The 18087-nt window shown below is 46.4% G+C and overlaps 1 protein-coding gene across 1 annotated transcript in view; it reads left to right on the top strand.

Moving 5' to 3' along the window:
* The window catches only part of usp34 (ubiquitin specific peptidase 34), a 52907-nt gene that overhangs the window by 27896 nt on the left and 6924 nt on the right, over positions 1-18087 (top strand). Inside the window, 40 exon segments of the mRNA XM_020625211.1 lie at positions 88-213; positions 417-539; positions 956-1039; positions 1465-1551; positions 1631-1831; positions 1936-2018; positions 2112-2152; positions 2382-2506; positions 3239-3391; positions 3729-3833; positions 3994-4049; positions 4614-4918; positions 5330-5493; positions 5604-5669; positions 6119-6265; positions 6424-6480; positions 6919-6996; positions 7078-7172; positions 7873-8045; positions 8448-8598; positions 8679-8757; positions 8841-8894; positions 8976-9071; positions 9161-9225; positions 9319-9394; positions 9947-9994; positions 10108-10173; positions 10269-10349; positions 10883-10899; positions 10901-10960; positions 11416-11442; positions 11444-11576; positions 12135-12209; positions 14206-14357; positions 14499-14652; positions 14769-14813; positions 14938-15042; positions 15283-15430; positions 16306-16610; positions 17754-18083. Coding sequence (XP_020480867.1) covers positions 88-213; positions 417-539; positions 956-1039; positions 1465-1551; positions 1631-1831; positions 1936-2018; positions 2112-2152; positions 2382-2506; positions 3239-3391; positions 3729-3833; positions 3994-4049; positions 4614-4918; positions 5330-5493; positions 5604-5669; positions 6119-6265; positions 6424-6480; positions 6919-6996; positions 7078-7172; positions 7873-8045; positions 8448-8598; positions 8679-8757; positions 8841-8894; positions 8976-9071; positions 9161-9225; positions 9319-9394; positions 9947-9994; positions 10108-10173; positions 10269-10349; positions 10883-10899; positions 10901-10960; positions 11416-11442; positions 11444-11576; positions 12135-12209; positions 14206-14357; positions 14499-14652; positions 14769-14813; positions 14938-15042; positions 15283-15430; positions 16306-16610; positions 17754-18083 — 4536 coding nt within the window.

Here is an 18087-nt window from a genome sequence, read left to right as displayed (position 1 = left end):
TTATGCAGCATGACTTATGATGTAGACAACAAAACTATGGAGTCTCATTTTACGACCACAAAGCTGAAAATTGTGTTTTGCATCCAGAGTGCACGTTGTGAGGAGCTTCACCTCCATGCAGAGAATTTGTCTCGCCGGGTCTGGGAGCTGTTGATGCTTCTTCCTACGTGTCCCAAGATGCTGCAGGCCTTCCAGAACATCTCAGACGACACGGTCAGTCACCGCACTTTTCAGACAAACTTGTGCCTGAATTAACAGAACAACAAAGTCAATTCATCAGAGTCAAAGAACAAATGTTCATTTCCATGGCTGCCATTTTGCACTGGCATTTAACCGTCATACAGAGAGCAGTTTGGAATGTTCTTCAGCTGTGTTTTGTTCTCAAACAGGATAATTGACCTTGTGTTTTTGTGTAGAATGGAGAGGGTCTGTGCTGGAAGGAGCTGCTGAAGATGAAAAGTCCTCACAAGCTGCTCTATGCTCTGGAGATCATTGAGGCGCTGGGCAAACCCAACCGACGTATCCACAGAGAGTCCACTGTAAGAGAGACGCTCATTGTTCTCTTTAAACATCTGCCCACATCCAGTTTATAATGCTGGTGTCTGAGCTGAGTCCATGTTACCCAGTTCTGAGTCATCACGGTCTGCATTAAACACAAGTGAAACTGCTCTCACCAATTTAAGAGGCGTTTACTTACTGTGTGTGACATGGAGACAAATATAAAAGTGATTTATAGGACGGTGGTGTGTACACTCCGGTGGAAGTGCAGGTGAACAGGTTTCATTTTCAGTATCTTGTACCAAATTAATATGGCCAGCTTCCAAGTCCGAATACAGTCGATGCTCCAGTCCGAGTTGAATCACGAGTCCTGAAAATCAGGGCTTGAGTTGTCCTAGATTTGTTGTTGGCTGCTGTTTGTGTGTCTCACTGTGGAGCCTGCTGTGTGTGTTCTCAGGGCAGCTACAGTGACCTCTATCCAGACTCTGACGACTCCAGTGAGGACCAGATAGAAAACAGCAAGAACACCTGGAGCTGCAAGGTACAGACACGGAGAGGAACCGTGCTGAGGAGCTTGACATGGCTTTTCTTTCAAACTTGTGAAGTCAATCAAACCACAATACACAATTACAGATGCTGACCAGTAACAGCATCACATACTTATATATGGGGTGGCTGTGTGGCTGTGGCTCACGAGGTAGGGCAGTCGTCTCCTGACCAGCAAGTTGGTGGTTCGACTCCCGGTCTCCCCACATGCCTAAGTGTCCCTGAGCATGACACTGAACCCCGAATGGCTTTACTAGCGCCGTGTGAATGTTGTGTGTGAATGGTGTATGATCTCCTGTAAAGCGCTTTGACCAGTGCAACACACTGTGAGAAAAAGCGCTATATAAAATACAGTCCATTTACCATATAGAACGTAGCAGTGAATTTTAAACAGCTGTGGTTCCTCTTTGTCTCCTTCAGTTTGTTTCCTCTGGGGGCCTCCAGCTGCTCCTGGAGATCTTCAACTCGGGCATCCTGGAGCCCAAAGACCAGGAGTCCTGGACTGTGGTGAGAAGAGCCGAAATTAAAAACCTCATAGTCATTGTGGGAATCTTTGTGTGGTTTTAATTTAGCTTCTGCTCTGCAGTGGCTGCTGGACTGCCTGGCCTGCCTGCTGAAGCTCATCTGTCAGTTTGCTGTGGACCCTGCAGACCTGGACCTGGCCTACCACGACGTGTTCTCCTGGTCTGGCCTCGCCGACAGCCAGCGCAAACGAGCATGGCCGGGCAAATCTCGCAAGTCTACCGTAGAGCATGGGAAAGTCCTGCACATCCCTCGGCTCACCCAGGTGAGCAGCACTGTGCCGCAGAAAAGAACAGCAGAGGGTTGAAGGACTGTGCTGCAGTAGTTACTTTCAACACTCTTGGATTTGATCTGTGTGTTGGTTTACAGATGTTCCTCAGCCTCGTCCAGGGCACCAACCTCATCCAGCGTTTGATCAATGTGGCCTACACATACGACAACCTCGCACACAGGTGACACAACACAGGACCACAGAAAATGGTGTTTTGCCAAGTGTTCTGTAAATACTGAAAGTATAACTGACGTGTTTTCTTTCGATTTAACAGAGTTCTCAAGGCTCAGTCTGACCACAGGTCTCGTCACGAAGGTGAGGACTTGTATAGAATGTGGCATTCTTAATGTTCAGCTAGTCATCACACAGAAATCGGTAATGAAACTCTCAAAGGAAGGACAACAGAAGCATGCAGCAAGGAGAAACCTACAGGGTGAACTTGAGGTCACCCCTAAACAAATCGTGTATCTGCACAAGAAGCAGGTGTGAGAGAGAAATGGAAAATGTGGGCTGCAGCATGACTCTGGTGTTTGTTTGCCTCCAGTGACTCACTACTCCATGTGGCTGCTGGTGAGCTGGGCTCACTGCTCCTCCACGGTGAAGTCCAGTCTGGCTGACAGCGACCACCTCCACGACTGGCTGAAGAAACTCACCCTGCTGGTGCCTGAAGTGAGTCCAAACACCCACAGGGCCCACAAGTCTACATCGATCTGTCTGGACTCTGTTCCTCATACCTTCTACTGACAGATCAGATTTTTACAGTTTGGTCAACAAGCCTAAGGATATGTTTATATTTGGAGCTCCTGTTTAAAGACTGTTAAATCCAGAGTGCTGCAGGTTGATTATCTTTTTAAGGGTCATGCCACAGCTCCCAGGAGGGTTGTGGGGTTGTTGCTAAAAGAAGATGTAATTAAATCAACGTGGAGCATGTTGTGGGCTAATGATGTCACTTAAACACACTCGTAAAATGTTTTTATCCTCAGAAGGCTGATGGAGCCTTCTCTTCATAAATTGTTTAGGTGAATGAAGCTTGTGTGTCTGCCCATGAAAGTAAGCAAATATGCAAAATGTTGAACTGTGTCTTTAAATCAAACAATTTATGACATAGGAGATCTTGACTTGATGTATCAGAGCAGGTGGTCCTCACATACCTGAAGAAGCTTAACTCTGAACACCTGATTGATGCCAGCTGATCTCTTAACTGCACTAAAGCTGTTCATTGGTTCGTCACTGGTACATGTACTGTTTAAACACCACAGAAGAAGAGCACAGAAAGGACCTGAAGCTTAAGTTATTGGGGACAAGGGGACACAACAAGAAACGTTAGTTGTGGTTTAAAAGTAGGATGTCAGTTGAAGCTGTAGGTTTACCATACATTGTCTTCTGTGTTCTTGTCGTCAGCCCACGGTGAGGCATGAGGCGTGCAACGGCCTCTACAAGCTCTCCCTGTCAGGTCTGGAGGGAGGAGAGTCCATCAACAGATCCTTCCTGCTGCTCGCCGCCTCCACGCTGCTGAAGTTCCTCCCTGATGCACAGGCCCTCAAGCCACTGAGGGTGGGTTTCACAGACACACACCTGCAGTCAAACTCAAGCCGAGCCTCTTGGAAGAAAGCACACATACAAAGGAAACGTGTTGGCCAGCTAGGCTTTGTCTAGAAGTCCTCAGGGACGAATCCAGTCAGTGAGACTTTGTCCCTCTGGTTGGATTAATGCTGGGGACACTGGGACAAACTTTCACCTCCTCTGTCAGGACCGGCATCCTGCTGCAGAGGACTGATGGTTACCCCCGATCCTTCAGCGGCCTCACACAAAACGTCCCATTGCTGATCAAACTCAGTATGTGCACTTTGCTATAAACAGGAAGATTTCATTGTAGCATTTGCATTTGCAGGTGGAGGACTACGAAGAGGAGCCTCTGCTCAGGACCGGCTGTAAGGAGTACTTCTGGCTGCTCTGTAAACTGATCGACAACATCCACGTGAAGGACGCCAGCCAGGTGGGAACCGCACAGCACTAAGGAGCAAACTGACCTGTAGTGATGCGTTGCTGAAAGGTTGCTAGTATTGTCATGATGCTTTATTGAGCTCTTGCTAGCGCTGGTCTGTTTGAACTCACAGAAGGTCTCTCCCTCTCTGTCGCTGGCCGGCGCGATGCAGACCACACTACTGGACCTGGACGCTCTCGCCCGACACCTGGCCGACTGCATCAGGAGGTCAGACGCTCGGACTAAGTACATGAGGTGTATGAACCTGCAGCAGGGTTAGAGTTAGGGTTTGTTTTGAACCTAATGACTAAACTTCTTTTGTTTGTTTTGAGGAGCATTTGCGCAGATGGTTTTTTTTTTGCTTTGTGGTTTGGCTTGTTGTCATCAGATCACAATGGAAAATGTCCACATTGTGCACATAAAGAGTTTGTGTTGCTTGCATTTTGATTGTCTAAAACAGTTCATACGAACCTCATTTGGATGTATAGCATCTAATATTGCATTGATGTAAAGATTAGTTGTGGTTTGATGCACCTTGGTTCTCATGTTGTTGGTAACACTGTACACACCAGGGTAGTGGATTATATCTTTGACCACAGCTGTGTCACTAAGAAGACACCGTTGTCACATAAAGTAGTAGATCCACTGTTTCTGTGACGAGCTGTGACTCAGCTCATCCAGCGTTTCTCAACACACTTTGTGATCGAGTCTGGAAAAAATGAAACGACCTTGTGTGAACTGTAGCGTGTTGTTCAGTCCCTACCATGACCTCGGTGTTCCTCTGTCCTCCAGCCGTGAGATACTGGACCAGCAGGATGGGACAATCGAGGATGACGGGCTCACCGGCCTCCTGCGTCTCGCCACCAGCGTCCTCAAGCACAAGCCTCCCTTCAAGTTCTCCCGAGAGGGGCAGGAGTTCCTGCGTGACGTCCACAACCTCCTCTTCCTCCTGCCCAGCCTGGCCGACCGCGCTCAGCCCAAGTGCAAGTCCCACGCAGCCAGGGCCGCCGCCTACGACCTGCTGGTGGAGACGGTGAAGGGCTCGGTGGAGAACTACAGGCTTCTCCACAACTGGGTCATGTCACAGCACATGCAGGGTGAGGACGCTCACTCCCTCAGTTTGTTACTAGGTAGACTAAAGCTACTAGCACACAAATCAGACTTAGTCCAGCGTGATTGACTCGCCATTTAAAATGTTGTTTGCTGTTAATGTTCTTATGGTGTGCTGGGATTGCAACATGTGGATATAAAAATATGGAATACTGTAACATGTTTATGCAGCCACCAGAGACGGAGCAACACTTTCATTTATTTGGCACAGACTGTGCAGCATTCACTTGTTTACTGAAGCAGGAAGTTACACTTGGTGGAAGGAGTCCTCTGGGACATGTTGTCACATAGGTGTGACTAATGCTGGAGACAGTGAAACCTCTGTCACACTGCACTGATGGAGCTTGTCAGAAAATAGGAAACAAACAAATGTTCAAAACTAAATATTTTCCTTCCAGCCTCTCATGCCCCATACAAGTGGGACTACTGGCCCCATGATGACGTTCGGGCCGAGTGTCGCTTCGTGGGTCTGACCAACCTGGGAGCAACCTGTTACCTGGCTTCCACCATCCAGCAGCTCTACATGATCCCTGAGGCCCGTCAGGCCGTCTTCACTGCTAAGGTCGGTACCCTCAGGACAGACCGGAACCTGAGGACACAACAGGAAAACATCATTCAGATTCAAAACGGTGTAGATTCTCATCTGGCGTGTGTGTGTGTGTGTGTGCGCAGTATGCTGAGGATATCAAACATAAGACCACACTGCTGGAACTGCAGAAGATGTTCACCTATCTCATGGTGAGTCCAATGTTGTGCTTTAATAATGTCACCGTGCAGCACTGACCTCAGTGTCTCGATCCTCCTGTAGATGATGTAAAGGCACATTCAGACATCATGAACATCTAGACTTGTTTGTCAGAGTTGTTTGCACTTTCAAAGGTGTGTGTGTGTGTGTGTGTGTGAGAACAGCTTGTCTGTTAAAGCAGATTGTTACTCATAAGTTAGTTGTTGGAAAATGGCAAAAAGTGACGACTAAAGAAATCAGACTGCACTCGCATGGAAGAAAAACAGACTAGACCAAAGGAGCCGTTTTTATTTTGCATCCGTTTAATCAGTTAAATAAAAAGTTAGTTAAAAGTTTGTATCTCTGTAGTTTGTAATATGTTGTCTGGAGAGAGTCTGAGTCAACTGTGACGTTCTCTTCCCCCCCCCCCCTCCGTTGCCCGTACAATGTTTTCTGTGTTCAGGAGAGTGAGAGGAAAGCCTACAACCCCCGGCCCTTCTGTAAAACCTACACCATGGACAAACAACCTCTCAACACCGGAGAGCAGAAGGACATGACCGAGTTTTTCACCGACCTCATCACCAAGATAGAGGAGATGTCCCTGGAGCTGGTAAACACACAGTTTTACACCTTAAGGTTTCTGACGCCTGGTAAAATGTGCTGGTTGTACAAAAGTGGGAAATCCTATATACTGAGAATAATGTCACTGATGTTGTTTTTTTTTTCTAGTTTAGGTTGAAAACCACCTCTTATTTGTTTTTTCCTCAGAAAAACACAGTGAAGACTCTGTTTGGAGGCGTCATTACCAACAACGTGGTCTCTCTGGTGAGTTGAAGGAGAATTATTTGCTCTGAAATGTAACACAAGTGAACTTTGACAGCTTTTATTTTTTGTTGTTCATAATTTGATTACTCTGACCTATAAGACTACAGTGAATATGAAGAAGCTGTTGTTCTCTGACTGCAGCCTGCTTTATCTGGTTTTATTGAACTTTGTTCATAAGCAAGACAGATGTTTTAATTATTATTAGGACAGATGATAGCCATACAGTATCTGTCACATTGAACTTAGGGTAAAACTCCTGAGGTTTTTCAAGTGATTGATATCCAGGAGAGTTTTGGTACCTGTTCAGAATGTTTTTTTAAATTTATCATGACATAAAGTTGTTTGATCCAAGCTTTATGAGTTAACGTGGTGGAGGTGTTTTAGTTTGGCCTCCTCACTGTGACAGTCTGAGTGGACGCTTTGCCGTCTGTCCTGCAGGACTGTGACCACGTCAGTCAGACTGCAGAGGAGTTTTACACCGTCAGATGTCAAGTAGCAGATATGAAGAACATCTACGTGAGTATAGGGAACACGGCTTGTCTCAGTTTTTTGGAGAATGTTCTCAGGAAGTTTTACGTTGTTATCGCCTTTCTTCAGGAATCTCTGGACGAGGTGACCATCAAGGACACACTGGAGGGCGACAACATGTACACCTGCTCCCAGTGTGGGAGGAAGGTCCGTGCAGAGAAGAGGTCAGAACCGCTCAAACACTTGGGTCACCATCTTCTAAATGTCCGATAGAAATGTTACGGTTCGATTCGTTCGATCTCGGTGTTGAATCTTTTATTTTGCCTGCGTAAGACATTGTTCAGACTGAGTTTCAACAGTGTGAAAAAACGCAGCCCTCTTCATCATTTCTATGGGGGACTGCGTTCAGCGCAGCCAGAACCAGCACCGTAGGGAGTTCTGGCAAAATGACACAACCCCGTGTGGCAAAAAAGTTGGATCTGGTTCAACTTTCACTGCACTGGAATGTGACATCATCCGGCAAAGGCCCGGCATTGACCAGTCACGTAGAGCAGAAAGTGGACGTCCACGGGAAGAACTCTTTTGTTAACCTTGTTAGCTGAGCATTCACTGTCGAGTTTAGACCACAGTTAACGCACCGTAACGCCACGCCATGTGTTTTCGTTAAACTGTTTTTTATCTGTCAGTGTCGACACACTGATGATAGAAGTGGTGCTAAGGTAGAGTAGGCTACGTTAGCAGCATGGCTAACCAAAACACAACACAAACTCACGTGGACTCGTCATAACGTGGCCATATTGTACACGCCTACAACGCTCCTCACTCCCTGGCCAGCACTGCCCCGTGTGTAAAAACTCAGCAGGGAGGGGTTTCTTTGCTGGATCGCTGTGAATGTACGTTAACACTGCCTCGCTCTTCACACAGAGCTTGTTTCAAGAAGCTGCCTCGCATCCTGAGCTTCAACACCATGAGATACACCTTCAACATGGTGACAATGATGAAGGAGAAGGTCAACACCCACTTCTCCTTCCCCCTGCGCCTCGACATGACGCCCTACACCGAGGACTTCCTCATGGGAAAAGGAGAACACAAAGAGGGTCAGTGGACATGTCGCACAACATGTTGCACACTTTGTTCCTCCAAGTGGCTTGGACACTTTTTATACACTTTGGACCATCAGACCTGATTCTGTTTTAAATCTACTGCTATGAAAACCTTATTGCTCTGCAAGTAATACCACAAAATCAATTCTGGTTTCACAGCTGTGACCAAAAGCTGTTTTTATTTGTCTAATCCTAAACCAAAATAAGGGTGAGACGCAGAAAACCGTTGGTCACGAGAAGCGGCAGGCAAATAGTCTATTAATACACACCTCTGTGGAAACAGCGTGCATCTATTCCAGAATAAACTGTGTATTTGACAAAACACAAAAGATGCTGAAGAGTCCTCGGACTTGCTGCCTCGTGATAACGTCTCCGAGTTTGGGCTGTGTGCTACAGGTTTTCGAGAAGATTGCGAGGCTCAAGTCACTGAGAGCTACGAGTATGACCTCATCGGGGTCACGGTGCACACGGGCACAGCAGATGGCGGCCATTACTACAGCTTCGTCAGAGACATCGTCAACCCACATGCCTACAAGAACAACAAGTGGTGAGAGCAGTTAAAGCAGTTCATAGACCAGCAGTTTCAGGTTTGTCACACATGGAGCACATAAACCAAATGCTTTTCAGGTACCTGTTCAACGATGCTGAGGTGAAGCCCTTCGACTCGGCCCAGCTGGCGTCGGAGTGCTTCGGGGGAGAGATGACGGTACGAGCTGCAGCGGAGGAGACGTAATGCCGCCGTTTTCCATTCGTCTGCTTTGAGCCCACTGACTTTATTTTCTCTTTTAGACTAAAACCTACGACTCCGTCACTGACAAGTTCATGGATTTCTCCTTTGAGAAGGTCAGGTGAATTTCTGTTACTCTGCTTCTCTGTTCTGTGCACGGTTCAGTAGGTAATAATAAATACTCCTGGGACTTTCAGACACACAGTGCCTACATGCTCTTCTATAAGAGAGTGGAGCTGGAGGAGGACAACGGGAAGGACTTTAGTTTTGATGTCTCTCCTGATCTGCTCGAGGTACTGTGGTTCTGGTTCATTCAGTTTAAATTATTCAAGACATTTATATTATTGCTTGAATCTTACATTTACACCTTTGTCTCCTTCAGTGGATTTGGCACGACAACATGCAGTTTCTCCAGGATAAAAATATATTCGAACACACCTACTTTGGGTGGGTATCACACCTGGAACTTGGTGATGAACCCCAGTCACTGTTCACCCTTCCACAGGTGTTTATATATATATATCACTTGTTGTTCTCCAGGTTCATGTGGCAGCTGTGCAGCAGCATCCCCAGCACTCTGCCTGACCCCAAAGCTGTCTCACTCATGACGGCTAAGGTGAGAAATCTCGCTGCGTCGCACAGTGTTTACCTTTGTCGTCATTAGTCCTTGATACAGCGCTGAAAGTGGATCAAGGAAAAATGAGCAGTCAGGTTTTAATTTGACAGGTTAGGGTTAGGGTGACAGGCGAAATGATTAACACAGCACTGGATTCAGTTTCTTACGTACAGAATGGTCTCTTTCCTGTGATCTGCAGCAGTGTTGGGTAGAAAGTGTTTTAGTTGCCGATGCAGGTCGTCAAAAGAACGGAAACTAAAACGAGAAGTTTTATAGCTATTGTGATGTGACTGTGCTGCAGGAGGCTGCTGAATCTGTGGAGGTCAGTCGGCACCAACACCTCACTTTTATGCCGCTTAGATGCTGCAGGTCCTGGAAGCACTGAACAAATGTGATATAATAAAGAATAATTCTAGACCACATGGTCCTGGCTGGGTTTCATGACATCTATATTAAACTACATTAGTCTTGCATGTAATCTGGTGGAGCCTGACATCACATGAAACACCTGAAAAGATCCTTTCTTTACTGTGCACCTTCTTCCCTCTGCAGCTCAGCACGTCCTTCGTCCTCGAGACTTTTATTCACTCTAAGGAAAAGGTAATGTGCCGTGTCCTGAATGTGGGACTTTCAGTTTCTAACTGCTTCTGCTCTGAGTAGCACAGACAGACGGGATGACAGTGACAATCTCCTTCCTGCTCTGTTCCCTCCAGCCCACCATGCTGCAGTGGATTGAGCTCCTGACCAAACAGTTCAACAACAGCCAGGCGGCCTGTGAGGTCTGTTTCACAGCTGTTGTGCTACACAGCTGTGCGCTCTCATTGTTTTAGTGTCTGCATGTTGCATGTCACTGAGTCCTCCTTCTCTGTCTCAGTGGTTTTTGGATCGGATGGCTGACGACAACTGGTGGCCAATGCAGATCCTGATTAAGTGTCCCAATCAGATCGTCAGACAGGTGACGCATTTATTATTTCCCATTTGTCTCATTTCCTTTTTTTGTCCTCCTCCTGCTGACCTTAGTTTTCCTTGCAGATGTTTTTAAAATCGGTCATTTAACCTTTATTTCCCAGGGACAATCCCACTGAGGCTAAAAAGCTCGTTTTAATGGGAGCCCTGGGAAGATGATGGCCTCAGAGCTGTAGACAGGACGACATTAGGAACATACATATACACTCCCTAACTCAGTGTTAACATTACAGTTGGAATAATGATTGATTGATAATCTGTCACAAGCGATTACAGTTGGAATAATGATTGATTGATTGATTGATAATCTGTCACAAGCAGCATTTAAAGAGTTTTCTGAAACAAGTACATGATGAAAAGGAATTTTGTGCCAGGGAATTTATAATGTCTTAACTTTCCTGAGGATGCTACATTTGTTGGTTTGATATCGTGATTTAAGTTCAGTCTTCATTTGATCTTATGTCTGAATCCCTCACACACACACACACACACACACACAGTTGATTCGACTCTGTCTTCCAGATGTTCCAGAGGCTATGTCATACAGAGGCTGCGGCCGGTTCACGCTCACCTCTACCTGCAGCCCGGGATGGAGGATGGGTACGTTCACCGTTTTACAGAGTTTGTTCTTAAACCTGAATGAAAACATCATTTTAGAAAACTTGTTTCTAGTTTTTACGTTAGTGTTTTTATTGCACTGACATTAAACCAATTTAAATTTGAAACCAGCAGTTGGAGTAGAAGCCAGGTCTCATTGTAGGCTCTTCCCCAGTCCCAAAAAGAATACATGAAACAGCTGGTTGTTACCCTGGAGCCATCAGAGGTGTGCAGCACAGAAAGACAGTGCTGTGTCTGTGAAGTCAGATGGCGACAGAGACCCCAGCGTCTCGGCATCTTTGTCACTCTGGACTCTGAGAAAGATGTGTGGCTCCACATGACTGAAACGCACACAAAGCTAGAAAAATGTACTAAAGCCTGTAGTTTGTGGCGCAGATGTGTGACACAGGAGCAGCAGGGGTACACCTGTAACTGTTGGTTTTCCCATGTCTGTTCAGCTCTGACGACATGGACGGCCCCGTGGACCAGCCGATCCTGCGTCACTCGCTTTGTTAAGACCCTCCTGTCCATCATGGAACATGGCGTCAAGCCCCACAGCAAACACCTGACCGAGTACTTCGCCTTCCTCTACGAGTTTGCCAAGATGGGGGAGGAGGAGGTCAGTGCGAACAGCCACACAATCCAAATGACGTGTTTAGTAGAACTAGGATGTCGGTCTGCTCTGTTGAGTGGCGTCGGTCAGGCCCGGTCCTGTTGGCTGGGCTGAGCTGGCTTTAACTGAGTGCTTCATCTCACACACACACACACACACACACACACACACACACACACACACACACACACACACACACACACACAGCTGAGGGTCTTTCTCTGAGCACCACTGAAGTGCAGCTGGGACAGAGTCTGTAGGTTTAATGCTGCTGCTTCCGTCTCCAGCACAGTTTGTAGCCAGAATCCCTCAGAGTTTGTTGTTAAAGATAACAAACTGACAAATTACCGTTGCTCTGTGCTAAACGTAATAATGATGGCGCTGTCTTGTCTGTTTTCACTTGCACTGGTCCTAAAGTGTCCCTGCTAAGTCATCAGCTGAAAATATCTGACTCTCTGAATCTGTTTCGTTTTCATTTGAAAATCTGACTCTGTTATTTCTATGTTTTTTGTGTGTGTGTGGCTGTTTAAAGGTGTTTTTACAGCCGTTATCTTGTGTCCACAGAGTCAGTTCTTGTTGTCGCTACAAGCGATCTCCATCATGGTGCATTTCTACATGGGAACCAAAGGCCCTGAGAATGTGAGTAACACACCGATCACCGTGTTCATGCTTAACAAGTCACTCTATTAATTCACAGCCACAGTTTTGTCCTTCTGTGTAAATGTCTGGTTCTGGTGTTTGTTTCATTTCTCACTATATGAGATAACTCCACAGTCCTCCCGTTACCTGGGAGGGGGGGGATGAGTATATTGTTTAATATTGTTAATATGATAATAAACGTGAATCCACTGTGTTGAAATTTTTAACTCCCCAAAACGCTAAATCAATGGGAGCCCTGAGCCCCAGCACTCGTTTCAGTGCTGTGGTGGCGATCTCAGGGTATTCTGTCATGACTTTAATCCAGAACACCGACAGAGTTGTTGTCTCGAACATACTTTTAAGGCCGCCGTCATTTGCGATCTCCAGCAGTTGATCTTCTTGTTGCACAGACCTGCTGGATTCACCTGGTTTGTTGACAAATGGGTTGCGGATCCATTCCTTGTTAGTTCGTGGGTCCTTTGTGGTTGGGAAGTAGCGCTCGAACTCTTTTAAAAGCAAAGACATGTGATCGTGCACCAGCTGGGAGAATGAAGGCTCAGGCTCAGTCTCACCCACAATCCCCGCTAATGTTTGAAACATGTCCAAAATGCCTCTGTTGACGCGCCGTCCCCACAAATCCAGTTTGGCTTTAAATGCAGCTACTTTATCTGCCAACTTGAAGACAGTTGTCATTTTCCCCTGAAGTGACAGATTGAGTTCATTGAGCAGGCTGAATATGTCCACATGTAAGCCAGTTTTGGCGCTCAAGTGACCGAGATGTAACCGAGAGAATGCGGTCATTTTTCAAAATAAAAGATCGTTCAGACTCAGATAATAAATAAAACGGAAATAATTAATGATTTTTAGTGCGGCCCGGTACCAAGTGATCCACGGACCGGTACCGGTCCGCGGCCCGGGGGTTGGGGACCACTGGTATAAAGAACACGCTGAAATCATTTTTCCACATAAGAACAAATGCATTTGTTTAAACAGCACTCGTAGTGTTTCTGTGCAGTGCGTTAAATAAAATAGAATGTTGACAAAGTGCACAGCGTGTCCTTAGTGTAAACACAAACACAAATGTTTAGGATTAAAACAACTTGCACTTTAATAAAACGTACCTGACAATGTGAGTAACTGCTCATGTAAAGAGCCGGTGCACACGTTACTTCTGCTGTTGACCGTTCAAAATGAATGTATACATAAACAATCCTCAGCACATTTAGCTTGTGCACAGTCCCCGTTAACGTACTTTTGTCATCAATGTTCCTGCACACACCCACAGTTCTTGGCTTTGCTTACTGCGTTTAATATAGTGGCAGTGCTTGGCTGTTTACATTTCATGCCTACATGACTGAGCAGCTTACACAGAACCACCCTTATGTTCCTAAATATATGATTAACATTATGTTATACGTAACCACGTTACTTAAAATCAGGTATGTGATCATTTTAGTTTCATTACGTTGACTTGCGTAGCTCGAGACTCCCCCTTCTTCTGTAACTGTCTTCTCTTTAACTGCTAATGCGTTAGCCTCGCGTTCCCCTGCCGCCACAGATACGTTTTCCATACTTGGCACCAGACGGTTTTCTTTCTGATTATAAAAATAAGTGCTCCCAAACTTTAGACAACTGGTCGTCCACTTCTCTCTGCCGTGACCGTGCTCACTACTAACTGCTGCTTTGGCCAAATGTTTTGATATGCCTCCCTGGCGTAGTCAGCCAATTGCTGACCTTGCTGTCTCTCACAGCTCAGTGAATATGCTCTTCTTCATTAGTACAGAATGCAGTCATGGCAGACAGTGGAAGTGACACGGCCCCCAGCACTTCCTGTGGTTTTATAATACGACGCGTCGACACTGAAATACCACAACGTTGATCATGTCGGCTAATCATCGCAGCCCTTGACTTGTCGTCCATTGTTGTATAGAGTCTGTGACACTCAACGATTGATGCTGTGTAGGTCAGGTGATAAAGGATGAGTGTCCTCTCTCAGCCTCAGGTGGAGGTGCTCTCAGAGGAGGAGGCAGAGGAGGAGGACGAGGAGGAGGACATCTTGTCTCTGGCGGAGGAGAAGTATCGTCCTGCAGCTCTGGAGAAGATGATCGCCCTCATCGCTCTGCTGGTGGAGCAGTCTCGCTCTGAGAGGTACAAATACGAGCTCTGATGGAACAACTGAGAGCAAAACTACCAATTCTTTCTGTCATGACATCTCTCTCCATGTCGTTATGGTCATTCTGCTCTGTGAGTTACTGAACGTACCAGTGACGGGCTGTCTTCTCTGTCCAGACATCTGACTCTGTCTCAGAGCGACATGGCGGCGCTGACAGGAGGGAAAGGCTTCCCCTTCCTATTCCAGCACATCAGAGACGGCATCAACATCAGACAGACGTGCAACCTCATCTTCAGCCTGTGTCGCTACAACAACCGTCTGGCCGAGCACGTGGGTTCATCTTGCGTCACTGCAGACATGTCTGGGCTTTCACTCTGGTTTCTGTCAATAGTTGATGTGTGGAAATGTGAAAAACTCACCTCTCCACTGGTTTTGTGTCTCTGCAGATTGTGTCCATGCTCTTCACCTCCATTGCAAAACTGACTCCAGAGGTAAACACAGCCAAAACATTTTTCAAATATGAAAGGGTTTGTTCCCACCACCACCTAGTGGGGTCTAGCCACACAAGTAGTTTGTTTTATTCACCGTCAGCTGTTTGTCATTGCGTTCCATCAGGCTGCCAATCCTTTCTTCAAGCTGCTGACCATGTTGATGGAGTTTGCAGGCGGACCTCCAGGGATGCCCTCCTTCGCCTCCTACATCCTCCAGAGAATCTGGGAGGTAAGTAGAGCCACTCAAGGTCCATATCAAACCACAACACTGGCTCTAGGTTGTGGAGGACAATCATCAGCAGAGCAGCTGTGTATGAGCTCAGAAGGCATAGATGTACCCACAGACCAGATGTTCCAGATGTTGAAAGGCAAAGGTCAAACTGAAGATCAGAGAAATGCAACTGTGTCAATTTGAATGAAAGATTTCACGATCATGATACTTAAACCCGTCCTCTTCACTTCCTGTCAGGTGATCGAGTACAACCCGTCCCAGTGTCTGGACTGGCTGGCTGTCCAGACTCCCAGAAACAAGCTGGCCCACAGTTGGGTGCTGCAGAACATGGAGAACTGGGTGGAGCGGTTTCTGCTGGCACACAACTACCCCCGAGTGCGCACATGTAAGACTCCATAGGGCTGCGTTTTGATCAGGCTCCATTTTCAGTCCCACTTTGGCTTTTAAACACTTTTAACAGTTAATTCTGACAGAACCAAACCAGGAGCTTAAACAACTGATACAGTCACTAAAACTGGTCACTTCAGATGATGATTTGACCAGAATCTCCATTTTATTGTGGTAGTGGTGACACTAGAGTTGTAACGGTATACCATGGTATGAATATTGATGTTATCTTACCGTGCACGTTTGCTTTTTGCTCCTTGCTTCCCCGAGTGCATGTAAGACTTTAAATGCAGGACTTGTAACAGACTGGAATACTGACGCGAATACTTCCTCTACTGCTGGTGCTCACATGCAAACTAACTTGCTCTAGTTATATGAGATGTTATAAGCTGTTTTTTAATGTTTCCAGCTCTGTTTGTTCACTAGACCCAGGTTCTGGAGTCCTGCTCAGTCAGCTGTAAGAGCCACCGCAGTAAAAAGACCCTTTTCCTGGTCTTTGAATGTCATCGTAGCTGATGATAGTAGTGTGATACTGTGATATTTTCTGAGATGGTTATCGTACCGTTTGCAACCGTAGAAGACACTGATTCAGTTTTAGTAAATTATTTATTTCACCTAGCATTTCAACTTTTTACCACTCAGCTCTGCTCTATACTCAGGCCAGTAGTCACTTATCACATCCTGTTTGGACCTTAAGTCGAACTACATCAACATCAACAGGACCAGATGAAGCAGTAATGTTGTGTGTAAAACAAAAGGATAACTGCTGGCGGCGCTTGTTACCCCGTGCCGGTACATTGTCTTAATTAGACAAACCTAACAGGACAGTGGGTTCCTTGCCCGCAGTCCTAACAGAGTCCATCTCTCCTCCAGCGGCGGCGTACCTCCTCGTTTCCCTAATCCCCAGCAACTCCTTCCGCCAGATGTTTCGCTCCACACGCTCCCTCCACCTGCCAACTCGGGAACTGCCGCTGTCGCCCGACACCACCGTGGTCCTCCATCAGGTCTACAACCTGCTGCTGGGGCTGCTGGGACGCGCCAAGCTGTACGTGGACGCCAGCGTACATGGCACTACTAAACTGGTGCAGTATTTCAGCTTCATGACCTACTGCCTCATCTCCAAGACGGAGAAGCTCATGTTCTCCGGATACTTCATGGACCTCTGGAACCTCTTCCAGGTACGTTTATCATGCTTTGATCAGCCTGGATCATTAAGATGCTGTTACTACACTGCTGCTATTATCACACTGGTGTTTCTGCTAAACGTCCCCACTAAGAATCCGAAAAGCTTCCTCATGAGCTGGGCATCAGTTGGACCAGTGCCACACCAGCAGCTCCACTCATAGAATGGGAGTAAAATGTAACCTTACATTCAGACCTGATGCTTTTTTAAAAACTGAATCCAGTTGCAAGTAAACGTCAACACTGATGTATGAAAGGTGACGCTACATTACAAATCCACAGCTGTACCAAATATCTATAAAACGGTGATAACTGAATCAGGTGGATCAGAAAACATCAGTAAAATGCTAATTAAAAACCTTTAAACTCCACTAAACGTTTTATATTAATGGTTCAAATGACCGTGTCACATGAGACTGGTCTCTCGCACTGACCAGCCCACAGGATTGTCGCCAGCTCTGCAGCTCTACAGACGTTTTACCCTCTGAGCTCTTAGTTTTGGTTTTACGTCACACGTACTGTCTGGGTTCAGCTTTGTTTCCAGCCACAGAGTTTTCTCCGGAGTGGATGGTGGCCAAGCCGGAGCTAAACCAGACAGTTGAATTCATATCAGCAGCTGTTGGATCAAATTTCACCATCGCAGTTTTAAGAAGCAATAATTTGGGAGGGTTGTGCATCTGTTGCGTTTTATCAGCTGACTCCTGCTGCGAAGCCTCCGTCCTGCTGGTATATGAACAAACAATTAACATTATATTGAAATGACACCTTTTATTGAAGGGGTTATAACTGTACTTTCCTAAACACTTAAAAATGACCTGCTACATAAATGATCTATTAAATGGTTGTATACAACTCATAAATTATGACTATAGGGGATAAAGTGAAGTGAACGTGCTCATAGTGAAGATCAGGCCAGTTACACAGGATTTATTTGGTAGGAATCTGATTCTCACTTTTCATTTATCAAGAGAAAATGTCACATTTATTTGTTGCAGCTTCTCTGTGTTTGGACAGTTTTCATCGTTTTCTGATGTTGTATAGATAAACATGGAATCAGTTCATTGAAAAATTAACCGATTCGTGTTGGTTACAGTCACCAACAGTTTGGTGCTTTGTTGACCGTCTCCTCTCGTCTTTAGCCAAAACTGTCGGAGCCGGCCATCGCCACCAACCACAACAAGCAGGCGCTACTGTCCTTCTGGTACAACGTGTGCGTGGACTGTCCGGAGAACGTGCGGCTGGTGGTGCAGAACCCCGTGGTGACCAAGAACATCGCCTTTAACTACATTCTGGCCGACCACGACGACCAGGAGGTGGTGCTCTTCAACCGCGGGATGCTGCCTGCCTACTACGGCATCCTGCGTATGTGCTGCGAGCAGTCACCCGCCTTCACCCGCCAGCTGGCTTCGCACCAGAACATCCAGTGGGCCTTCAAGAATCTGACGCCACACGCCAGCCAGTAACCCGGGGTGG

The sequence above is a fragment of the Monopterus albus genome, unplaced genomic scaffold, assembly GCF_001952655.1.
Source record: "Monopterus albus unplaced genomic scaffold, M_albus_1.0 scaffold349.1, whole genome shotgun sequence".
Lineage (NCBI taxonomy): Eukaryota > Metazoa > Chordata > Actinopteri > Synbranchiformes > Synbranchidae > Monopterus > Monopterus albus.
This window is presented reverse-complemented; position numbering and strand designations above follow the sequence as displayed.